Source organism: Haemorhous mexicanus, chromosome 25 (genome assembly GCF_027477595.1).
Source record: "Haemorhous mexicanus isolate bHaeMex1 chromosome 25, bHaeMex1.pri, whole genome shotgun sequence".
Taxonomy (NCBI): Eukaryota; Metazoa; Chordata; class Aves; order Passeriformes; family Fringillidae; genus Haemorhous; species Haemorhous mexicanus.
In genome coordinates, this window is record NC_082365.1 from 4642323 (window position 1) to 4665867 (window position 23545).

A 23545-nucleotide genomic window follows, 5' to 3' on the forward strand; every position below is an offset into this window, starting at 1 on the left:
CTTGCTTGTGGAAGGATGTGGACAACAGCTTGGAAGCAGCCTGGAAGCTCTTCACCATTTATCAATAGATGGGGGTGCTGAAAAACTGAGCCAGGTAATTCCTGATCAATAGCAGACTCTGATTCAGCCCTGTGGGCTCAGGAGAAATGAAGGGACGTGGTCTGGATCTCTCCCAGTCACAGGAAATTACAGCACAGAGAGCTTATAGAAAGAGAAATAAAACAGTCCTGATTGCAAGCTGAACTCTGTATCAGGAAAAGAAATCTTTTATCCAGGAGACACCTTGGCTGAACATCAATTCCAGCTGGGAACAGCGCTGCTCCGGTGGAAACGTTCCCGAGGGGTTTTCCAAAAAGGGGATTTCCAAAGCCTGCGTGTCTGCGGCTGCCGCCCCATCCCTGCGAGCTGCAGTGCGGAATTTTGCCATCAGATGGCAAAGCAGCGATGGGGAATAGCGGGAAGCACCTGCCGCAGGATGCCACAACCACGGGAGGGGGCACTGGGGTGGCCAAACGGAGCTCTGGTGTCAGATTTGCCCGGCCCGGGTGCAGTTTGCAGGTGTTGGGCTGGACACATCTGGCTGGTGGGAGATTTTCCATCCCAGGGTGAGGCTGAGTGGGAGCCACGGGAGTGGGAAGGATTTGGGGCAAGAGCTGGTTCATGCTTTAGGGTGGAAGCATGGGCGGTCTGAAGGACCCCAGGGTGGGTTTCAGGGATGTTTCAGCCCAGCTGTGGCCAGGGTTGCACAAGAGCCTGACATTGCCTTGTCCCAGGGTCTGTGGCCCCCAGCAGCCTCCTGGGAGCTCCAGGGATGTGAGCAGGGCACTCTGCTTCCTGCACTGAAACCCTGCTCATCCCAGAAAGTTGTGACTTCCCTTCACAGACACAACCCAGAAGAGCTCATTTCGGGCATCACACCCAGTACAAAACAACAACCAAACCAAACCCAAAGGCAAACAGCTGCCTGAGATAGCTGGTCTCAAAGGGCAGTGCTTACACCAGGTGACAGGTGATTTGATGTTGTTTTGCTGCTACTTGTCATAAGGAAATTGCTTTCTCCTCCAGTGAAACTCACGCCCATTGATCTGCACCACGAGGGCGGTGATAGCGGGGATCCCAGGCGGAAGCCTTGGCTGCTCTCCTACCTGAATGGCTGCTAAAAATAGGACTGAACTCAGCCACCAACTTGGGTATAAAAAGGCACCTCCCAGGAGAGCCTGGGATCCCTCAGGAGCTCGTCTTGAGCTGTGTCCAAAGGAGCAGAAATAATGATGGAAAGGTAAAAACCAAACCAGCAAATAACCAATGTTGTGGTCAAGGTATTGGAATTAGCCAAAGTAGGATGGGGGCTGTGGCTTTGCTGTGATTAAATTTAGTGGGATGTCTTTTTATTGAGGGTTTGGTGGGCTTTGGTGTTGGCTTGGATGAAGGGAACTGATTTTCTGATCCCAAAAGCAGGCTGAGGTGGGGTGGGTGGGTGTGCTGTGTGCTGTGATGATGATCTTTGGGTCTGAGCAGAGGCTGATTCTCAACTCCAGGGTGCTCTGTACAGCCAAGTAGCAGTGCCAGATTTTGGTGCTAGTTCCCTGTGTGATGTTCAGGGGTGGAGAAGTCTGGTTTGGGTCTGGGTCTTTGAAGGGTGAAATTGGTTATGGAGGTAAAACCAGCACGAGGCACCATCCTGGCTCTCTGGTTTTCCAATAGCAGCAGCTTTGGTTGAATTTTGCTTATAAATGTAGAGAAAAAAGGTGGTGGGAAAGGCAGGGATTGGTGCTCTCCTTTCCCAGCCCTGTGCTGGTGGGATCTCACAGAAGGGCTGTGTCATCACAAGGTGACCAAGGCCACTTGCAGGAGCCCCCATCCCTTAGCCTCTCCAGGGGCTGGAATGATTTTTATCAGCCAATATTTTACGGGGAAATACTCTAAATTCTGGTTTCTGTGGCTCACTGGGTGCTCCTGGGGTGTGGTTTTTCCTGCTAGTGTGGGAACATGTTGCCATGGGATAATGGGATGGTGTCTGGGTGATGTCCTTGCTGGATAAAACCCCCTGGGTGATGACCAGGCTCCTCCTCTAGGATATGCCCAGCCCACATCCCCCTTCTCCACAGTTTCGGTTCCTTTACCAATGAGTCTGTGTTTATAAAACCCCATGTGGGCCATCTGCATCAGGAGCACTCAGATAAGGACCATAAAACTGACTGATCATTAACCAGGAGCATTAACGACCCCAGGCACCCACAGCACCCTGTGTGCCAGCACGGGGGAGGTTTCCATCCAGCCCAGCCCGACTGGGGAAGGCAAAAACCAGGCTGAAAATGTTGTTTTTCTCCACAGCAACACTCGGGCTCCAGCTGAGGAGATGCCCCAGTGGGATGTGGGGGGGCAGCCGTTGGGCAAGATCCTCTCTCTGGACAGGAGAGAGGCCAAGAAAGTGCTGGAGATTTATGTCAAGCGCTCACTGAGCTGCCATGAAAACTCACTGGTGGCCAAAAAAACCCCCCAGGAGAAAGACAGAGGGCGAGGGAGGAGAACAGATGGGCTACAACGGTCAGAAAGTGATTTCTGCACGTACTCATGTGCCAAACCCAGCCCCAGGAAGGACCAGGAGGAGAGACTCAAAGCACCAGACCTGGAGGAGACTTTGGGTGATGACGGCAAAGCTCCCCAGGAGGTGCCTAAAGAGGGGCTGAAAGCCAAGAGGAAAAGCACAAAAAACTCTTGCCAGGGCAAACCACAGCGCTCGGGTTCGAAACCAGCCTGGCTGAAAGGTTTCCTAAATCTCTTCTTGAAGAAGAGCCCTGAGGAGCAGAAGGAGAACACAGGGCAAAAAGCAAAGGAGAAAGATGTCAAAGCTCTTCAGGGCTCCAAACCAGAAGGAGCCAAAAAACACAGAGTGGACTCTGGCACGTCCCCAGCGTTGGGGAGAGCCCTGAAGAAGAAGCCCAGCCTCAAGAAGGTTTTCTCCCTGAAGAAGCACGGGGAGGAGGAGCGGGGAGAGCCGGGATCCGGGCCGAGGGGCAAGCGCCCCAGCTGCCTTCCCCTGTGGCACGTCCTGGCCCCAGCCCAGCCAGGTGGGACCCCACCCCAACCCTGACCCACCCCTGCTGCCAGTGGGACCCCATCCCAACCCTGACCCACCCCTGCTGCCAGTGGGACCCCACCCCAACCCTGACCCACCCCTGCTGCCAGTGGGACCCCACCCCAACCCTGACCTGCCCCTGCTGCCAGTGGGACCCCATCCCAACCCTGACCCACCCCTGCTGCCAGTGGGACCCCACCCCAACCCTGACCCACCCCTGCTGCCAGCAGAACCCTGCTGGGCTTCCCTGGGGGAAGCCATGGTGTTTAGTGCTGGTTTCTAACCCCCTCCCAGGGTTTTGTGGGGCCTGGGATAAGTTTTGGAGACTCCAACCCCAACCTGCTGCCCCAGGAAGGGTCGTTCTGCCCATGCTTTGAGCACAGTCACCCCAATTTGTGGGCAGTTATCACCCAAGCATGAGCTTTCCTCCTCTGGCAACCAAGGGTCATGGTGGTTTAGTTAAAACCTGCATTTGAGACCTGAGATTAGATCCCAAGCTGCTCTAGGGCCAATCTGAAGCCACTTGAGGTTTGTCTTGGGGCTGGGTGCAGGCAAAGCCCATGGGACACCATCCCCAGCCCAGCCCTTCCCGTGCCAAAACCCTGCCCAGGGGATTCCTGAGGAGCTCTGGGGGATTCGGGGCAGGTCGCAGCTGCTTCCCTCAGCTTTGGAATGTGCTGATCCGGGGTGGGCACGGATCAAAGCTGCCATGGTGGCTTTGCCCCGCCAGTCAACGCTGACAGAGCCAATCCTCACTCCTGGCTCTGTGTTTGTGTCCCAGCAGAGGCAGAGCAGCCCGATGGATGCTACACCCAGGTGTCCCAGGAGGTCGTGCAGGGCAGCGAGAGCCGGGGGGACACAGCAGGAGGGTGTGGGGAGCCCCCAGAGCCCCCCAGCACCGACGGGATTGGTGAGTGCTGGCCTTGGAAACAAACGTGGGGAAGGCTTGTTCCCTGCAGAGCCTGCATGGGATCCACCCCTGCTTCAGGCCTGGTCCCAGGGCTTTTGTGACCCTGAGAGCTGGAGGAAGACTTTGTGGGAGATTTTCTGCATCAGGGTTTGGTTGGAGGGGAGGGAGAGTCACAGAATCCCAGAATGGGTTTTGGGTTGGAAAGGACTTTAAAGAATGCTTCATTCCAGCCCCCCTGCCATGGGCAGAGACACCTTCCACCAGACCACAAAAAAGACAACATTCAGTGCTAAGACAGTATTTTTGCTGGCTGAGGGTAGCAAGGCACGTGGCAATAGGCTGAAATGGGTTTTGGAAGGATGGAGGTGGATAAACATTGCTCAAGGAATTTTTTCTGGGGACTCTGTAACAGAGTGTCTGGATGTGTGAGGCTTGGAGAAAGGGCTGGAGATAAGCTGGTGTCTCTCTTTACAGATGAAGCCATCAAGAGAATCGTTGCTGTGCTCCGGAGTGCAGGAGATGAGCTGGACAGGGAGGTGAGAGAGCTGTGGACAGCTGGATGGGGCTGAGGGAATCTGGGCCAAGCTCTGCACTGCTGTAAAATAAATACAGCAACACCATTGATTTCCCGGGGCAGGAAAACACTCAGGAAAATCAGGAAACGCCAACTTTTAATTCCTTGCCTGGGTGTGATGGTGCCTGGCTGTCTGTCCTCTGCCAGCTGCAGTCCTGGTGTGGAGTGAAGGTGTCAGCACGAGGGTGGCACAGGGAGCCTTTCCCTCACCACGTGCACTCACCTGTCTCCCGTGCAGGTGAAGGAGGACGCGCGGCTGCAGCTGTTCTTCAGGGACATGTCCTACAGCTCCTTCAAGAACCTGGCTGATGCCTATGTCCAGAGGGAGCTGACAGCCAGCAGGCCCAACATCAACCCCCAGGAGATCCAGTTTGCCTACACGGTCCATCTCACGGCCACGGTGGCGGGGATCTGCAGCCAGGCCGTGAACAGGATCATGGGCTTCGGCACCCGCTACCTGGAGGATTCCTTTGCACCCTACGGCAAGATCCTGCAGGTGAGGAGGAGGTGAGCCTGGGGCTGAGCTCCCAGCAGCAAGTTTGGGCAAGTGGCCCGGAAGCTGTGGCTGCCCATCTGTGGGAGTGTTCCAGGACAGGGCTTGGAGCAACCTGGGGTACTGGAAGGTGTGCTTGCCCACGGCAGGGGTGGGACTGGATGAGCTTTAAAGGTCCCTTGTAGGCACACAGTTTGTGGTGATGGGGAGTGGGGCTGGCCCAGCCTCAGCCCCACTGGGTGCAGCTGTGAGAAGCAGGTGAGCAGCACTGACAGCAGTGAGCCATGGAGTGCCCAGGTGTGCTGAGCAGCCACAGAGGGAACAGAGGGCACACAGGGGCAGTGCATGAACATGAGGGTGTAAAAGGCTGGGCTGAAGAACAAGAGGTGCAGATGTTTGAAGCCTTCTGATGTTGAGTGGTGGTACTCTGTGTGCTGTGGCTGTCTCAGCTGGGACAGTCCCTTCCAATCCAAAATATTCCATGATTCTAAGGATGTTTCCTTCTGTCTCAGCAGAAGAGAGAAAAGCTCAGGACAGACCACTGTGACAGCCCAGACTGACAGCAGGGCCTCTGGTGCCTGGGAAGCCAAGGATGAACAGTTGTGGTGCAAGGACAATCCCTGATGGTGACCTGGATGTGAGGTGACCTTCTGAGCTGAGGATTTAAAATCTTTTCAGGAGAACCAGCAGTGTGAAATGCTCGAACCCCACCTGGCTGGGGGTGAAAAGTCAGTAAATCAAACAGAGCCCACGTTTCACCCTGTATTTGTATTTTAGCTCCTGCCAAGGGCTTGTGTTGAACCTCAGGGGTTGCTGCTGTTTGTGCACATGTATTTATTTACCTGCCTTTCTAAATGTTTTTGTGAATGTACAACATAATTTTTGTAGTTTCTGCTACCAGCCAAGAATCCAGGTTGAAAAAAAATCTAAAACTCAAATAAATTGGTGCCTAAATGCCAGCCAGGCTTGTCTGCTGGGAGTTGTGTTATAGATGGAATAATGTTTGCTTTGCTCCAGCTGCTGTGGGCTGCTCCTTTCCAGCCAAATTCCAAGCAGCACAAGGGACTCTGAGAGCAGATACACAGTGTTGTCCTGCCATTTTTACAATTTATAGGCCTTCCCTTTCCAGCAGAAGGAGATTTATTACCCAGAGCAGCTTGATCTGACACCAGGAACTGGGTAAAGCTCATTCCCAAGCGGTGCAGGAGCTGTAACATCCTCAGGGACTGAGGGGATTTACAGCTGCTGGGGTCTCACCTATGAGCTCTAAGAAGATGTGAAATGCCAAAGCGATTTAAGCCCTAATCACTGGGAATGTTTCCAGCTAATCTTTGGCCAGAACCCCTAAGTAGGGCCATGGATTAAGGCAGCTCTGGGCTGGGTTGGGGGGGCTTGCCAGGGCTCAGTGTGGGGGCAGCAGCATCCCCTCTGCAAGGGTGGAGCTGGTCTGGGGTGAAGGAGATGAAGTTTTGGGGTTTGCACTTGCAGGAGGGATGCTCTAGTAGGTTTTAGGTGATGGTGGTGGCAAACAAACTTGTGGGTGTGTGTCACTGCCACATTTGGGGGGACAGTCCCCCAGGGGCCACTGGTGACAGCCCAGGTCTGCCCAGCACCTCCTCTCCTGGAGGATCAAACCTTCTTGGTCCTTGTAAAACCCAAAGTAAATGAAAAAGGGGAAGCAGAGCCCTCACAGGACAGAATCAGCTCTTCCCCACCTAGATCCACATCCCCAAAGCCTTCAGGGCTGCTTTTGACAGCCACAGGATTGAGTCACCGGCTGCTGAGGGGGGGGACACCTTGCAGGGCTCCATCTAATTCAGCCTGGGATAATTAGAGCATGGAAAACATTAAATCCCACTCCTGGCTCCTGCCAGCAACGAGTGCAGTGTCAGCAGCACGATTCCTTTTGGCTGGGAACCAGCCCAGGAGATTTTACTGTGGGAGAGACTGAAACCGCCCTCGTGTGTTTGCGACAGTCCTGACATTCCCGTTCCCTCCCGGACCCGTGGGGCCCTGCTGGGCTGGGAGCAGGGCTGGGTGAGCTGCTGCTGGGGAGGTGGTTACAGGGTCACAGGATACCCCAGTTTGTTTTGCATCTGAGCTCGTGCTGTGCCAGGGGTGGGTTGGGATTTGCATGGAGCAGAAAAGGCCTCTGTCTTCTCATGGACTTCCCAGTGGAAAGTCAAAGAGCCTCTGTCCCAGAGGTTATCATCTTCCATCAGCACACGGGATGTGCCTGCCAGGTGAAACATCAGAGAGGGAAACTCCCATTCCCTTCTCCTGTGCTATTCCCAATACCACAGCTGAACCAAACACTCTCCTTCTCTGCTCGATGGACCTTTTCCCACCCATCGGGGCAGCTGGGCTGGGGCAACAAGGAGCCAAACCTGCCCAGCTCCCAAAAAACCCAGCCCAGTGGGCAGGGATGCTGCTCCAGCTGGGCATGGTGGGTTGAGGTGGGGAGCAGCCACCTTAGTGCAGCACCCCAGGGCTGGTGGCTTTTGGAGCCCAGGTCCCTTCCCGTGAGTGATTCCAGCACCTTGGATTAATCTCCTGGTTATAAAATTGGGACCTGGTTGCCTGTGACCACTGAAGATATTAGGAAGGTTTTAAAGAAGGGCAAGTTATTAGTCCTGGGGTTTTGAGCCGTTTCCAGCTCTCAGCATTACCTTCATCCTGCCCTAAACACCCCGTGGTGGCTTCCCTCAGCGCAGACAATCGCCTCGCACGAAAATCCCCGGGTCAGGGCCACCGGCCATCTGGGCATGCAGATGATCCTGCCCGGGCAAAACACAGCCCTGCACAGCCCCCAGCCCACCCAGGGCTCATGGGAGCTGGGGGCTTTCCCCCCAGACCATCCCGGGCTGCTGGGAGATCCTGTGTCCCCAAAGCCATCAGTCCCCCCTAATCCTGCTTTGGAGTGCCGGGGCGGGGGGAGGGCAGCTTAGACAATCAGCCCGGCACTTAATGAGCCAATTAATGCAAAATTTGCTGTCACTAAGAGGATGATGACAAGGTTTCATCTCACGGGAGCATGGAACTGAGCCAGGCAGGATGATGCCTCCTGGATGCTGTCCCAGGCAGGGGTGCTGGCAGCTGAGGGGGTGCAGGGGGGATTTGGCACCTTGGCCCTGCTGGAGAAGCCCCCGTGACTGAGTGCAGGACAGAGCTGAGTGTGGACAGAGGAGTGTGTTCCCACAGCTCCCATGGGATCATTTATACCTTTTCCAGACCTTGGCAGTCAGGGCTGGGCACAGCTGAGGAGATGCAAGGGCTGAGTGAAGCAGGAGCATCCTACAGCTCTTTATGCAGAGCCTGATGGAGTCCCTGGGGGCTTGAGGCAAACTATAGGAACAGTTAATGCACAGGGAACATGGGAACAACTCATTCCAGCACACAAACCCTCTGCACTTCCAGTGCTCTGACGTGTCTGGACCAGCCACAGCAACAGGTGATAGTTTTGTCTTTCATGAAATTGCCAGTGCTGGAAGAAAATCCTTTAAATGAAGGGATTTGCTTTCCCAAGGGCTGGGAGAGCCAGTGAATCACACAGATCAAAGCTTTGATATGGCCAGGAGGCTGGTGAAAAGGCTGGGGTGTGTGGGAAACTCATCCAGCAAGGGGATCATGAGAAACATCAGACAGTGGAAAGACAAGAAATTTGAGGCTCCAGTAAGGCTGTGGATCTAGAAGCCCTAATTCAGGCAGTTGTTCACCTCCAGGATAATTCCATTCATTATTAAATCTATCTTGGAGCTGGCAACCTCCTCCTGTGTGTCCTGAGATCCAGAGAGCACCAGAGACCAGCCCTGGCCACACTGTGACATTTACCTGGGGGGTTCCAGGCAATGTCCACCTGCTGCTCCTGGTGACATTTCAACCCAGGGACATTTTGCATGTCAGTGTGGGGGACTCTGCTCCAATTCCTGTCTTGGGGACACAGTAATGGCTGGAGAAGGCAGGGAAAAATGTATGAAAATTTGGGGTGAAACAGCACTGCAAAGGTGGTATCAGGATGCTGGGACCATGCTGTGGTTCCCTGTACTGTGCTGGCCAGGCTGGTGCATGGACACAGGGAAGGAGAGCCTTGTTCCTTACCCATGTGTTGTGTTGTACACACAGCCCTAATTCTAACCATGGGATGCTTCCTCTCAGTGGGCAGCTCTGTGGATTTGGACAACAGAAACGACACAATATTTGCCAGTACTTAATAAATACATCTGTTAAAATGGCAATTTTTGTTCTGTATGTTGGCAGCAGCATTGGATCATTAGAAAAGACAAGAAATCTGTGGCATTTCTCCCTGGGTTTATAACTGTCCCCCAGGCAATGCAGACAGTTCAAAGGCAGTTTGGTTCTGATTGAAAAACCACAGGTGTTGCATTGCACTAAATAGTTTATTTAGTTGTACCACAGGTTTGGGCAAGGTGGTGCTGCTGTAGGGCCTTAATGAGAGGGGAGAGAAAAGCAAATCCAGGTCTTTGGTTTTTGCTGATGCAAATAATATCCAAGGGTCAGGCAAGTGAAAAACCCTTCCAACAGGGAGCAAACTTAAGGAATATTTCCAAACCTAAACCAACGTAACGCCCTGCATCCACCCCTTGTGTAACACCCTCTGGCTTTAAGTGTCTTATACAAGCCTTTACTCACTCAGTACTGAGCTGTGCCTAAGCTGGGATTGATGGAGAATCCAATTTAGGAAAACACCCTTTGATGAAGAAAGGATGAAGCAAAGAGGAATTTTTGCACGGATGTTCCCAAGTGTGACAGGCACAATAACACCAGGACCCTCTCTGGAGGACTCCTGGGGCACTGCAGACCTGTCGGCATGAGAGGGGAGCCCTGATTCAGCCCTGAGCATCCGAGCTGGCTGTGGTTGAGGATTATAAGAGCTGTTTTGATCAGGGGAAAATTTCTGTTTTTAGCACAGGCAGCAATTAAAATAGCTCTCAACGCCTCGGGGAGCTGTCATAAAAGGAGGCAGAAAATCCATCTTCTGGACTCCTCTGCAGCTAGAGATGAGCCTGGAGACAGCAGAGGAGAAGAGAGCCTGAGGTTCACCTGGTGAAAAGGGACAGCCCCAAGACCTCGAGCCAGATCTGCTGCTGTGATCCCGAGATGGCTGTGGACGATCTTCGGGCTTCCAGCACCCCCTTCTCGCTCTCCTTTTCGGGCAGTGGCTTCCTGGCCCTGTACCAGGTTGGGGTGGTGCAGTCCCTGCTGGAGTTGGCTCCTGAGCTCCTCAAGTCTGCCTGCAAGGTCTACGGCTCCTCGGCCGGGTCGCTCATCGCTGCTGCCGTCGTGTGCGGCGTCGGCCTCGGTAAGAAAACCCCGGCCTCGAGTCCTTCCAGGAGCTCTTCTGCTCCATAAACCCTGGGGAGATGCCTCGGGGTGCTGGGGGGAGGTGGGGCTGGTGGGACTCTCCTCGCTCACCAGGCATTACAGAAACCCCAGGTGTTGCCACCTTGGCAGCCAGCACGGTGTGGTTTTGGGAGGTGTAAGCTGAAAAAGCCGGTTCTGACAGCCCGCGTGTTCCCTGGCTCAGTGGGCAGAAATCACAGGGGGAAATCTGGATGAACCTGGAACATCCCATATTCCACTGGCTCCTTTTCCTGCTCCTGCTGGAGGAGCAGATCTCCTGCCCTTTTGCTCGGAGGTCTGAGGGGTGCTGAGGTGTGTCCCAAAGGCAGTCTGTGCAGCCCCAGGGGCTGGATTTACCCTGTATAGCCCTTTTCCCTATGGATCAGGTTTCTTGGGATGTGTAGCTATGAAGGGACACGAGTGGCTGTCACACAGGTACCTGTAGAGCTGACAGCCTTGTCTGCATGCCACTTTGGCTGATCCCACACAGCCTTCCCAGAACAAGGGGAGATGTCATGTGATTACCAACTCCAGGTGCACCTTTCCCTGGTGCTCCTGCAGGATATTCCTGAAAAAACAGCAGTCTGCTCCAGCCCAGGGCTGGAATTTCTCTTATTGCTGCTAAAGGGGTTTTCCTCTGACCCTCTTTCAATCATGTGGAAACAGGCCTCTCTAGCAACAAGATCCTCCATGTGTAGAATTAATTCAGAGTAGTTAATCCACTTTTAATAATCACATCCTCCCATATTTCCAATTAGTGCCCAGGTGTAAACAAGTGTACACAACACATAAGGCTCCAAAGCCTGATCCAAGTTCTGCTTCAAGCAATGGGGACATTTAGGAGGAACAGAAGGTTTTGGGGACCAAATAATGATGGAGGAAGCTGGGAGGGAACACATGGTTCCTGAAACCTCTGGTGGGTGCTGGAACTGTTCTTCTGCAGCTAAAAATAATTCAAAACATTGGCAAATTTGTTTAGATAAGTCAGAAAAGAACATTTCTGCCCATGTGGGGATGAACTCCTCCACAAATTAGCAAGGGCCCCAAAATTTCTGATTCCTCCTGCTGCTGTAATGGATGGAGCTGGGGCTGTCCAGCAGTAAAAATACATTGAGCAACTGCTCTTGCTGGGGGCACAAGTCCTGGACTGGGCACCTGCTTCCCTGGAGGTGGAAGGCAGCATCCACTCAGAGGGGCTGAGATGATCTTGTGCCCAAAATACCTTCCCCAGAGGAAGAAAAGACACTTTGGGCAGTGATAACTCTGGTCAGGTTTCTAACAAGGAAAATGAATGTGGCACAAGCTCTGTCATTTCATACCGGGGATGACCGGGTCAGAAAGGTGAAAGGTGTGTTTGGTGTCTCACGGGGTGGCTGCAGTCAGGTGCCCACCCCCTGCCCCGGGCTGGCTGAGGAGCTCTGAGCTCCCAGAGCCAGGCTGTCCTCTGTGACCCCACCAGTCACCTCATGGGGACACGCTTGTCACCAGGCTGGTGCAGGCAGGGACAGTCACATTGCTGCCAGGCTCATCCTTCACTCACTCCGCAAAGCTGAGCTCAGCTCTCACCTCTTACCCAGCAGCTTGTGGGCAGTTTTTCCACATTTTCCCCCATTTCTAGGACACGGAGCAGCCAGACAGGGACCTGGGCGTGCCCCACCTCCCTGGAGGTCCAGGTCTTTCAGCATCCTCTCTGTGCAAACCCACCCAGTGTTAATCGTTGCCCCGTGTGGCCTCAGCATCTGCTCAAACACACATAACCCCTCTTAACGCCTGTGTGGCTCCAGTTGACTTCAGGACACTGCACCTAATCCGTCTGTCCGTCCACACAATCCCATGAGATCGCACGGAAACCTCTGCCCTTGCAAAGCCTTGGTGCTGAGCCAGGCCCGTGGCCTCGTGCTGGTGCAGGGTCCCAGGGAGCCCACCCAGGTGCAAGGACAACTCTGCAGCTTTGGTGCTGGACAAGGTGTCACTGCAAGAGTTTAGCCCCCCAGGTGGGGTGTTCCCCCAGGTGAGATCTCCATGTCAGCAAAGGCACCAAATTCCCTCCATGGGATCAGGCTGCCTGCAGGGTTTTCTGCACTCCTCTTCGTCCCCATCACTTTAAAACCTGGAGTCTCCTGAGCCCTTGGCCAGGGCTCCAGGGCTCTGCTCCTTTAATGCAGCTCCTGGGATGTGCAGACACATGTCATGGGTATTAACACCTCCCTGGAGCTCAGGTGAGCCAGGAATCCCAGCAATGTGGAGCCAGGACACCTGGCTTGCAGGAAAGCCCTGAGCAGAAGAGGAGCCCCTCATCCTCACCCAGGAGCCAGCCCAGCTCCCTGTAAAGCTGGGGCTGCCCACATGGAAAACCAGAGGTGGAAGGCAGGAATGTGTTGTCATGGATAACTCAGTGTCCCCCTTCCCGGGGCTCTCTGGAGCCTTTCCCTAATCCTGACCAGGATCTTCTTGAGGCCCCATCTCTGGTGCAGGTGGGGATTTCACCACAAAGACACAAAGACATGATGTCCTTTGAGGACATTATGGGGGTCATGCCATTGTAGCAGCAGTATCATCCTGGGGAAACACAGATGAGCTGCAAGAAGCTTTATTTGTGAGGAGTGTTAAAAATAGGATTTAAAATATAACTGTTAGTGCAGCAGGCATATTGACTTTCTCTCCATCTTTCCCTCGCCTCTTTCAGATGACCTCAAGGAGTTTTTCTTTGCACTGGCAACGGAAGTCAGGAAAACCATCCTGGGCCCCCTCTCTCCCAAGTGCAGCTTGCTGGCCAATCTCAAGACTGTCCTGCAGCGGATGCTGCCGGAGGATTCCTACCTGCTGGCCTCAGGGCGGCTGCACATCTCTCTGACACGGGTGGTGGACGGCCAGAACGTCATGGCCTCGGAGTTCAGCTCCAAGGAGGAGCTCATTCAGGTACAGAGACCTGAGTATGGACATACCCCAAGCACTGGTGGCTTTAACTGCACTTTTTTTACCTGAGATGGGGAGAGTCAGAAGGCTGTGCCACAGCTGTGGTCCCACCACAATGGGCTCCATGAGCTTGGGGGCTGGGAGGAAGGTTTGAGTTCCAGGATCAGATGGAACAAATCATGCTAAAAAAAGCAGCAGGTTTGTTTCCAGCTTCACAGAGCTGATGTTGGGGCTCTAATAGTGACTTTGCAAAGAACCCTGTCAGTGCTTATGTGACCTCTCAGCTCTCCCTACAGGTCTCTCCTCAGCCATCTGGCAGTGTTTTCCTTGTTGCCTCAGCACTTTCCTGGGAGGAAAGAGCTGGACAAAGCTGCTGCTGAACAACAAGCAGCTCATTAACCAGTAAATTATCTGCTAGGGAGAGAATCCCAGGGTAAAGTCCTAACAGAGCTGACCCTGAGGTCCTGGGTCTCTTGTCCCAGGAAGACAGTTAGAGGATGGCAACTCCATGGAGATGTTGGAGTTCACCCCATGGTGCCTCTAGGAAGCCCAGGAGCCTGGAGTTCTCATTCCCAGCGGATGAGATTGGTGGGAAATGGTTGCAAATGTCCCAGTGGCTTTAGCACTGACAAATCCCAGCAGGGTGAGGATACCTTGTGAGGGTGTCTTGGTTTTGTCCAAAAACCTGCAAAGATGGAAATTGGCCCCAAAGCTTCAGCTTGCTACCATCAAAGGGCAGTGTTGGACACGTCATGTAGATTTACAACTATTAATTCTGGCAGCTATAAAATTAAAAAATGCAGTGTTGTACCCTGCTCCAGAGAAGTGTTTCCACTTCAGTGAAATCAGATGTTTTCCCTTTCTTGAAACCTTTCTTGCCACAGTCCCCAGAAAGTCCAGGTGGAACCAATAGCCTGGTTCCAGACTTTGGCAAGGCTGAATTTTCAGGCACCATGTCAACAGCTTTTGTCCAGAAGAACTTTGACAGGAACATTGACTTCTGCAATCCCTCTCTTCCCCAGGCTCTCCTCTGCAGCTGCTTTCTTCCAATTTACTGTGGATTCATCCCTCCATCCTACCGAGGAGTGGTGAGTGATATTTCCACTAAAACACACGCTCCCAGCAGGGTGTTCTTGGTTTGAACTTTACATTCCTCAGTAAAGGAGGAGTGTACAGACCAGGGGGGGATAGGTGTGTCCAGGCTTTTTGTTTAGTTGACGGAGGATGATGAAGCCCATCAGCTTATTCTTCACCACATCCCAAGATGACAGCTGGGTGGAATTGCCATCTGGAGAGCCCTCTCCTGCCTTGCCCATGGACAGAGTGCAGATGACCTTGCAAATCTCTGAGTGAGATAAGAGGACGCCCACAGTGGGGACCTTGAGACACAATCCAGTTATCCAGGCTGCAGTGCAGGTTCATCCCTCGGCTCAGGTGCTGACTTGCACAGCTGAGACATCCAGAGTTCGTGGGAGGATCCTCCCCCAGCCCTGAGCATTTCCATGCTCTGCCTGTCTGAGGGAGGGGAAGGAGGAGCTCGGCAGTGTTTTCTGGGCAACCTGTGCAGGGCCTCACCATTGTCACAGGGAAGGATTTTTTCCCAAAATTCCATCTAACCCTAATGGCAGTGGGAAGCCATTGCCCCTTGTCCTGTCACTCCATCCCTTCAACTCCCTATCACTCCATCTTCAACTCTCTTGGAGCCCCTTCAGAGTGTCTAAGGTCCCTGGAAATGTTCAAGGTCAGGTTGGACGTGGCCTGGAGCAACCTGGGATAGTATGGAAGGTGTCCCTGCCCACAGCAGGGGGTGGAATGGGATGAGCTTTAAGGTCCCTTCCAACGCAACCCATCCCCAGGTCTGTGGTTGCTCTGTGAGCCCTCTCTGCACTGTTATTTCAACAACATTTAATTCCATCAGCTGCAACTTCCAGTCTCACTGAGGTGGGTGGTAAATCCAGACTCCTTTTGGAATAGAGCAATTGACATTTTCCTTGCCCAGTATGTAATCCCTCATGAATCTGCAGGCAGTTATTAAATGTGGAGGCCCTACTGTCGAGCTTAGGACTTGAAAAGTTATACAACACTGTGCATTCAGTGATGTCTGAATTGGCTCTTGACTGCCAAAAATTGTTGTACAAAGCTTTGTGAATGAAAATAATTATATTTCCATTTTAATAACTGCTGTGGATTACAGACCTGGTCGAGGAGCTGGCTGGGTGCCACAGGCAGGGCAGGGGAAGGAGCTGGCAAAGGGATAAATAGCACAGGTGGGACAAGACGCTGTTGGAAGTGGGAAGGGAGGACAAGCTGGGATGGGCTCACAACAGGAGTGTCACCTGTGCAGCTGCTGGCTCAACTCAGCAACACTGCAAAGGTCCCCAGAGCAAACCCTCCTTCTGTGGTGGTGTTCACAGGGATCCCAGGATGAGGGAAGAGATGAGAATCTTGACTCCATGGTTCAGAAGGCTGATTTATTATTTTATGATATTTATTATATTAAAAGAAAATGACACACCAAAACTATACCAAAAGAATAGAAGAAAAGATTTCATCAGAAGGCTAGCAAGGAAAAAGAATGGAATGATAATAAAATATTGTGACTGACCAGAGAGTCCAAGACAGCCGGACTGTGATTGGCCATTAATTAAAAACAACCACATGAGACCAATCAAAGATGCACCTGTTTCATTCCACAGCAGCAGAGAATCATTGTTTACATTTCGTTTCTGAGGCCTCTCAGCTTCTCAGAAGATCCTAGCAAAAGGATTTTCCATAAAATACGTCTGTGACATCCCTCTGCTTCTCCCCCAGCGCTACGTGGATGGAGGCTTCACGGGCCTGCAGCCCGTGTCCAGCCTGGAGGAGCCCGTGATCACCGTGTCCCCGTTCACCGGCGAGCTGGACATCTGCCCCCGCGACTGCCCTGCCATCTTCTTCTGCTTCCAGATCTTCAATGGCAGCATCCAGATCTCCATAGAGAACCTGTGCAGGATCAGCTACGCTCTCTTTCCACCCAGCACCATGGTGAGCCCACCAGGACTTCTCCCAGCTTAGTTCTGGTGAAAAGATTAGTGCTGCTCCTGCCTGTTCAAGATTTAAGGTTGTTCAGCTCAATCTCCACTGTTGATTAATGGGATTTCAAAGGGAGAGGGCAGCACCCACCATTTTTGCAGTATATTTTGGGGAAGGAACACTGATGATGGGTGGCCAGCTTGGGATGGGGTCCACAACCTGCAAAGGATCAGACAAAACCAGGCGATCTCTAAGGTCCATTCCAACCCAAACCATTCTGCGTTTCTCTGACTGGTACTGTGGTGGTTGGAAACCAGCCAGTGCTTGCTGCCTTCCCAAATGGGCCATCCCAGCCCTCCATGGTCAAATAGCTTTGGATAGATCCTGTAGTACTGGGGTCAGGGCTCTTTAATGACCTTAAATGTTTCTCCTTGCAGGTCTTGAACGACATTTTCTCCCAGGGGTACCAGGACACAGCTCTTTTCCTGTACAGGAACAGTAAGTGGCACCCCAGGACCCGAGGGGCACCTTGGTGTGACACAGACAAACATCATCCCCTTCTCTCTGTGTCTCCCAGATGCCTTTGGCTTTAACTACTTCGATGGCAATTTCCGCTTCGGCAGCACCTGTGGGAAGAATGACTCTGGAAAATCCACTGGGACGCACCCTGGCCTGTACAAAAGGGTCCCTCAGTGCCTGACCCCTTACTTCCTGCCAGGTAGAGAATTTGGGGTGCTCAGCTTGGGTTTAGGGCTGCTGCAGCCTTCAAGAGCAGCAGTGTTATATTTAAGACATTACTGAGCTATTTATTAAATATTTCTATTGCAAATCGACTTTGTAAAAGTGGCTCCAGCTGGACTCTGGCCTGGGCTTCAGTACCCACCTGAGCTGGGCAAGGAGTTATTGCATTTATTTAATTGTTTGTAATTACTGGTCTTTTTTCCTGTGTGCTGTCATTCCTGAGTGCAGGCTTGTGGAAGAAGGAGCAGGTGAATGGACTGCAGGACCCACTGGCGAAGGTCCTGCTGCAGCCGTACCGGCTCCCAGCCTTGTTCAGGAAGGGGTAAGAACATCCCAACAGAGGCATTAGGGAATGGCACACAAACCAGGGGCTGTGCCTTTAGCAGTGGTGGGGCAGCTGAAGGGACACATGGAGGGATTTGGTGTTTCCTGAAAGCAAGATCCAAGGGAGAGTGGGTGGGGCTGGCAGGAATGCCACAGCATCTCTTTGTTATGGAAAAGATGATTACAGTGTGCATTTACCATGAGCACCCTCCCCTTCTGCTGCCCTCAGCCATCATTCAACTCAGCCTGTGTATTTGCTTTTGCAGGGTGAAGAAGGTGTGGGGGCTGCTGGAAGGTGTCAGGTCCCTGGTACAACGACTCCACAAGCTCCTCCAAACCTTGGTGCCTGGTTTGCCTAAGACAGATGTGGACAGGAGCAGGTGAGGGGCTGGGGGGCTGCAGACCCTCAGCATAAAGAGAGAAGGGTGCAGAGCAGGGAGACTTTGGGAATCTCACCCACTGGGTCGCTGGTTTTTAGTGTGGCTAAAAACTCCAAGTCTGGAGTAGCCCACATTAAAAGTAGCTATTTTTTAATCCCTGTGATATTATTTTGATATTTCAAAGAAGCTATGAACAACCTTAGTGCCAGCTCCCTACTGCAATACAATTGTGTTCCAGATGTTTATCTGCTGGGCTCTGTCCTGTCAGGACACAAGGCATATTCACCAAGATCTTGAGAGATGTTCTGGCACTAAGCTCTCAGGGATTTAAAGCATATCCACCCAAAATCCACTTGCAAGTTCCTTCCTGTGCAGCCTCCCAAGAGACTCAGAATGACTTTGCCCTGAGGCAGCTGCAAACTCCTCAGCTGTGAGAAAGGCCTTTGGAAACAAACGTTCCTGGGGCTTCTCATCCCTGTCAGTACTCGACCCTGCCTCAGCTCTCACCTTGTTCCCACAGGTAACAAGGATTGTCCCAGCGGTGCCCTGGGGGTCTGAAGAGCTGCCTTGGAATGTGGTGGGCAACACCAGCACACACCAGCATGGCTGCTGGTTCTCGAGGGAATTTTTGGGGAGTATTTTTTTCTTCAGAACTGGTCTGGTTCTGTCTGCAGTGCTGCCACTGCAGTGCCCCAGCTCTGGCCTCACCTGCTTTTCCATGATGGCCGAGGAAAAGCTCCGGTGCTGCTCCTGGGACCCAGCCAGGCTGCAGGGGCCATGGGGCAGTTTCACCTGCAGACCTCATAGCCCAGTCCTTTACCTGCCCACTCCATCTCCTCCCCACCAGCAGCATCCCTTCCCTGCTTTAATGCAGATTACAGGGTGGGCAGTTGTCAGGAAATGCCATATTATAAGTGTTTTCCTCCCACTCAAAAACTTCAAGAGAGATTCCTCAGAGACAGAGAGAGAGAGAGAGAGAAGCCTTAGGGAGCATCATACTGGGCAGAAACAAATTTTTCTACAGTTCCCTTAGGTTTTTTTTACCAATTATCAATTCTTGAGCTTCACACCTGCCCATAGCCCTACTTCTCCTGCCTGTGGAGGTGTGAATGTGTTTGGATTCCCCTGGAACTTGCAGCTGTGCAGAAGGATGGAGAAATCTAAAGATTAACTTCCCCCTACTTCCGAGTCCTGCAGGCTGCATCTCCTGACATTTCACAAATATGAGTTTTTCTCATGCCATTGTCTGTAACTCACAGCCACACACAGAGCATGGCCCAATCAAACACACCCTGTATCACTGGCCTGCACACAGAATTAATTAGCAGCGCTCTTAATTATCTCAAAATTGTGCTGCACATCAGAAGCTGTGGATTGGCTTTGCCTCAACTGTGTCTCCCCTGTTTGTTAGTTCCCAACAGGCAACAAATGGATCCCAACAGCAGCAGCTGTTTATTAGAGTAAATAGCCTGTTTAATTGGACAAGGGGAACTGGAACAGAGGGGAGTTTCATCCAAAGGGTCGAGGAGACTGCAGAAGTGAATGGGGGGAGTAGCTGAAGGCAGCTTCGATGTAATCAGACTCAAAGATAGTTAGGAGTGCTGTGTGAAAGAGCAATATAGTGTCTTCTGCTATCTTTGGTTGAAATCAGTGACTTGGGAATGCCTTCTCTGGAATGAGTTTGCTAAAAGAAACCTGAATGCTTATTTCATAAATCATGAAATGGTTTGGGTTAAAACAGACCTTAAAGATCACCCAGTTCGACCCCCTGCCATGGCAGTGACACCTTCACTATCCCAGATTGCTCCAAGTCCCATCCAACCTGGCCTTGGACTCTTCCAGGGATCCAGGGGCAGCCACAGCTGCTCTGGGCACCCTGTGCCAGGGCCTGTCCACCCTCCCAGGGAAGAATTCCTTCCCAATATCCCATCTATCCCTGCCCTCTGGCAGTGGACAGCCACTGACCCTTGTCCTGTCCCTGCAGTTCCTGATGAGGGGTCCCTCTCCAGCTTCCCTGTAGCCCCTTCAGCTCTTGGAAGGGGCTGTGAGGTCTCCACACAACCTTCTCTTCTCTTGGCTGAACAGCCCCATCTTTCTCAGCCTGTCTCCATAGGGGAGGTGCTCCAGTCCCCTTGTAACTTTTTATGGGACATTTTGATGGATCCTGCTTGCATTGGATCCGGTGTGCTCCTGTCTTCCATCCATCCTGGGTGGATTTACACCTCTCAAGCACTGCAGCCAAAGGCGGGCTGCTCAAATCCAGCTGTTCCTGCCACAGGGCAAAGTGGAAGGCTCACAGACACTCAGGCCTCCCCAGGCAGGGACAACCAGCCCATCATTTGCTTTTGCACCTTTGCTCCCTCCCACTTATCCAACAGCTCCTTCTCCAGGCTGCTGCAAGCACCATCCCCACCTCCAGGCAGGATATTAGCATTTCAGTCAGCCTGAGGCAGTTACCCTATTGAAAAGGGCATTAAACACGCCCAAAGAAAGTTCTCTTCTAGGAACTGGACCTCCAAATCCATTAAAAGCATCTGCAAACCTCAGCCACAAACAGGAGCACAGGTTGAACTGCCCAGTGTATCTCACCTGCCCCTTGTGGTGCTTGATCATAAACAATTAGCAAAACTTTGAGAACTTTAAGAAAAATCAATCTGCAAGGAATCGCCAAGCTAAAATGATCTCAGCACAGAATCCTTCTTCTCCACACCTGCAGGAATGAGGAAGAAATAAGAATGAAACAATTCCACATTCCAATCAGCTGGGTTTTGGTTTATTGATCCCTCATCTTTTCAAGCAAGCGGAGCTGGTGCTGCCTCCTCTTGGAGACATGAGCTTGGAGCTAATGGCAACGGAGGCTTTGCCAGAGGCAGTGGCTAGAGACAAAGTTTGGCATTGACTGGAATCACTGGTGCAGGAGCTTGTTTCACGCCAAGGAAGCAAAGTGGGAAGCCCAGCTGCACCCAGTGGGGATGGAAGCAGCCTGGAATGCCTCCTCCAGGGGTGGATCATGGGAACCATGCGGGAGCTGTGGCCCTGCCTGTGCTGAGACATTGTTGGCACAGTCCATGTGCTCCTCGGGGCAGGTCAGGCTCAGCCTTCAGGCTGGGTTCCAAGTTGCTTATTTCCTCTTTAAAGCAGAAACTGGGGCCAAAGGCAGCAGCGGGCTCAGAAATGCTCTTCAGCCTGGCCCTAAAGGGAATAAAACCATGTTGGTCACTCTGACAGACACCTCTGGCAGATCCTGTTGGACAAAGTGGATTCAAGTGCCTGGTCAGAGCTGCTTCCCTTCCTCCTGTTGTCTACAGGGCAGCGGTTTTGGTATTCCCAAAATATTGCCCCTGTACCCCTGTCCTGCTGCTTGTCTCATTCTGCTTCAAACTCAGCCGACATGTGAAACCTGAGGTGGATGGGATGAGAATCTGGAGACAAGCCAAGACAGCAGAGCTCCCTCTGGAGCTGGATCCCACTGCAGGTCTAGAGGGAAGAGTCCTTGAGTCTGATGCGTGAACTGAGCCCAACAAAGCCAAGCATGCACCCAGTCCTGCCTGTGGCCCTGGCTGTTGGCTGCAGGTGCTTTATGCCAGCCTCTGTTTCCCTTCTGGGCACTAAGGAGGGTGCAATTCCTTGTGCAATTGTCTTCTGGGCACACGGATAAGTGGCAAGTGCTTGTGGATAACCTGCTAGTGCAGCCTGAGCCTTGTAGGATTGCAGGCTGCAGACACTTGTCCAAGAAATCAGGTACAAGTTGTTCCCAAGTTTATGCCTCTGCTGCTGTGCTAGCATCACTGATGTTCTGGCATTGCACAGAGAAACAGTGCAGGAGCCTTTTCCTGGCCTTGATCATTAGGGCTTTTCCTTCCCAGAACTGGAAAATCTGATGTGCTTCTGCTCTGGAGATGGAGAGCCTGGACTCACCCCTTGATTGCTGTCTGGTCTAACAAATGAGTCTTGATTCCTCCCACAGGAGGAATTTTTCTCCTGAGACTGGTCAAAAACGTTGCAGCTCAGCTGCAAAGCAGAGGCAGAGATTCCTGATAGCCCAGAGCTGCCCAGCTTCCCAAGAAACCTCATTCCCACCTTTTTGCTTCCACAAGCTGCTCATAGCTCAGACTGATGGAGTCTTTAAAAAAGCAACCAGGGAAGCAACTTCTACAGCCTAACACTGTGTCCTGCATTTCTTAGTGGGTTGAGAGTTGGGTTGTTTTCCAAGGAAGTATCTTTCTTGCTTCCATTTTGTGTTTTTCCAAACTTTTCCTTTTAGATCTGGAATGGTAATGGTCCTTGTCTTTCCCCTTAACGTTTCTCATTTCTTCTAGACCTTCTAGATACAGCTCATTGCATCTTTCATCCCTTTCATTTAATTCACGTGGCTGCATTTTAAATAATTGTCATGTTGAAAAAGCTGTGTAATTTTACTTAATGTGACAAATTGTGAAATGTTGAAAGACTTACAAGGAAAGAGAGAATAAAGAGTAAAATTGAAAGAAAGATTGCATTTTATCAGATGCTTCTTTGTATTTTTCAGTAACAACAACCAGCAAACTGAAACGCTGAGGTTTCACTGGTGTTCCATGCAAAAAACTGGCAGCGGGCATAATTTGGAATATGATTGCAGAAAACAACAATTTTTGAATTCAAATTTGCCTTGTGTTGTATGAAAATGATACAGCAAGAGGTTTACCTGGAGCTCTAATAGGCTTTCCTTGTATTAAGTATTTCTGTGTTTGAATCCAGAGTTCCTAAGGAGAAGTTTGGATTTGGCTGGCACAGCTAAGGCAGCTTGAACCCTTGAGACACCCCTAATGAAGGGAGACGTGGGCAGAACCTGTTCTTACCTCACTGGGTGAGTGAATACAGGGCCTTCTCCATGGAAAGAGCTCCTTCTCCATGGAATCCTTCTGACCCAGCCACCAAGGAAGTCCTCAGTGCTGACCCAAATCGAGGGTGAGGGCTCAGTGTGAGGCCTCACTTGTAAGCCCTGACCTGAGAGGGAACTTTCTCCTGTTCCTGATGTTCTCACCTGCCCCAGAGCCTCTTTGGGCACTGACAGCCCTGGGCAAGTGTCACATGAAAATTGATGGGGTAAAGGAAGTGCTGGTTCTTTACCTTCCTGGGGGTGGAGAAGGTGGTGTGGGGTTTCCTACTGTTCATCATCTGCTGCCTGGCCAATCCCTGGATTCTCTTTGGTGTCAGCCTCCTGATCTGTGGCTCTGGAGTGAAGACCCCTCAGTTGTGGCTTCAGGTGCAGGGTTTCCTCACGGGCCAAGGAAAGTGTGAAGCCCTCAAAGTAATTCACCTGGAAATCGCCTGGTGGGAAGAGATTCCAGCTCTCACTGCTTGTTGCTCAACTGCCAGGTCTGCAGCCGTGTGAGGCGTGACCTGGGCTGAGTGGAAATCAAGGACACAGATAACCCCAGGGCTCAGGCACCACCAGACATTGCTGCTCTGTGCATGATGGGCTTATCAAACACCACGCAGGGCACCTGAGCCTGCGCTTGTGTGTAGAGGTCCTGGGACCAGTGTTCCCTGGGAAAAAGCTCTGTCATGCCCAGTGTGGCAGAGAAAATGGGAGTGTGGCTCCAGAGGCAGCTTCAGGAGAGGCCATGCCTCAAGGAATTGTGGCAGTGCCAGGAATGCAGGCATTTGTGTGCCCCAGTCACTCTGGGGCAGCGTCTCTTTCCTTGTGTCAGCAAACCAAGGATGTAAGGGAAGCCCCCAAGCTACCTGTCCTGCTTGCAGTCACTTACTGAGG

General features: G+C 52.1%; 2 protein-coding genes across 2 annotated transcripts; both read left to right on the forward strand.

Moving 5' to 3' along the window:
- The first annotated feature begins 2338 nt into the window (after positions 1–2338).
- BCL2L14 (BCL2 like 14) lies at positions 2339–6015 on the forward strand. The gene is made up of 5 exons (XM_059867945.1): positions 2339–3071; positions 3861–3989; positions 4464–4536; positions 4735–5059; positions 5572–6015. Exons 1-5 carry the CDS (start codon positions 2360–2362, stop codon positions 5614–5616), a joined length of 1284 nt encoding a protein of 427 aa, XP_059723928.1. The 5' UTR covers positions 2339–2359; the 3' UTR covers positions 5617–6015.
- Positions 6016–9674: 3659 nt separating this feature from the next.
- Positions 9675–20547, forward strand: PNPLA1 (patatin like phospholipase domain containing 1). Its single transcript, XM_059867808.1, has 9 exons — positions 9675–10376; positions 13104–13336; positions 14356–14421; positions 16145–16357; positions 16783–16843; positions 16923–17063; positions 17315–17408; positions 17677–17790; positions 18311–20547. Exons 1-9 carry the CDS (start codon positions 10175–10177, stop codon positions 18312–18314), a joined length of 1128 nt encoding a protein of 375 aa, XP_059723791.1. The 5' UTR covers positions 9675–10174; the 3' UTR covers positions 18315–20547.
- The last annotated feature ends 2998 nt before the right edge of the window (positions 20548–23545 follow it).

Bases quoted from the DNA above. Each gene is read 5' to 3' on its own strand.
- PNPLA1 (XM_059867808.1), top strand. From the start codon at position 10,175: ATGGCTGTGGACGATCTTCGGGCTTCCAGCACCCCCTTCTCGCTCTCC. The intron at 13,337-14,355 runs GTACAGAGACCT...TCTCTTCCCCAG, and splicing joins CCAAGGAGGAGCTCATTCAG to GCTCTCCTCTGCAGCTGCTT. The intron at 16,358-16,782 runs GTGAGCCCACCA...TTCTCCTTGCAG, and splicing joins TCTTTCCACCCAGCACCATG to GTCTTGAACGACATTTTCTC.
- BCL2L14 (XM_059867945.1), top strand. From the start codon at position 2,360: ATGCCCCAGTGGGATGTGGGGGGGCAGCCGTTGGGCAAGATCCTCTCT. The intron at 3,990-4,463 runs GTGAGTGCTGGC...CTCTCTTTACAG, and splicing joins CCCCAGCACCGACGGGATTG to ATGAAGCCATCAAGAGAATC. The intron at 4,537-4,734 runs GTGGACAGCTGG...TGTGGAGTGAAG, and splicing joins GACAGGGAGGTGAGAGAGCT to GTGTCAGCACGAGGGTGGCA.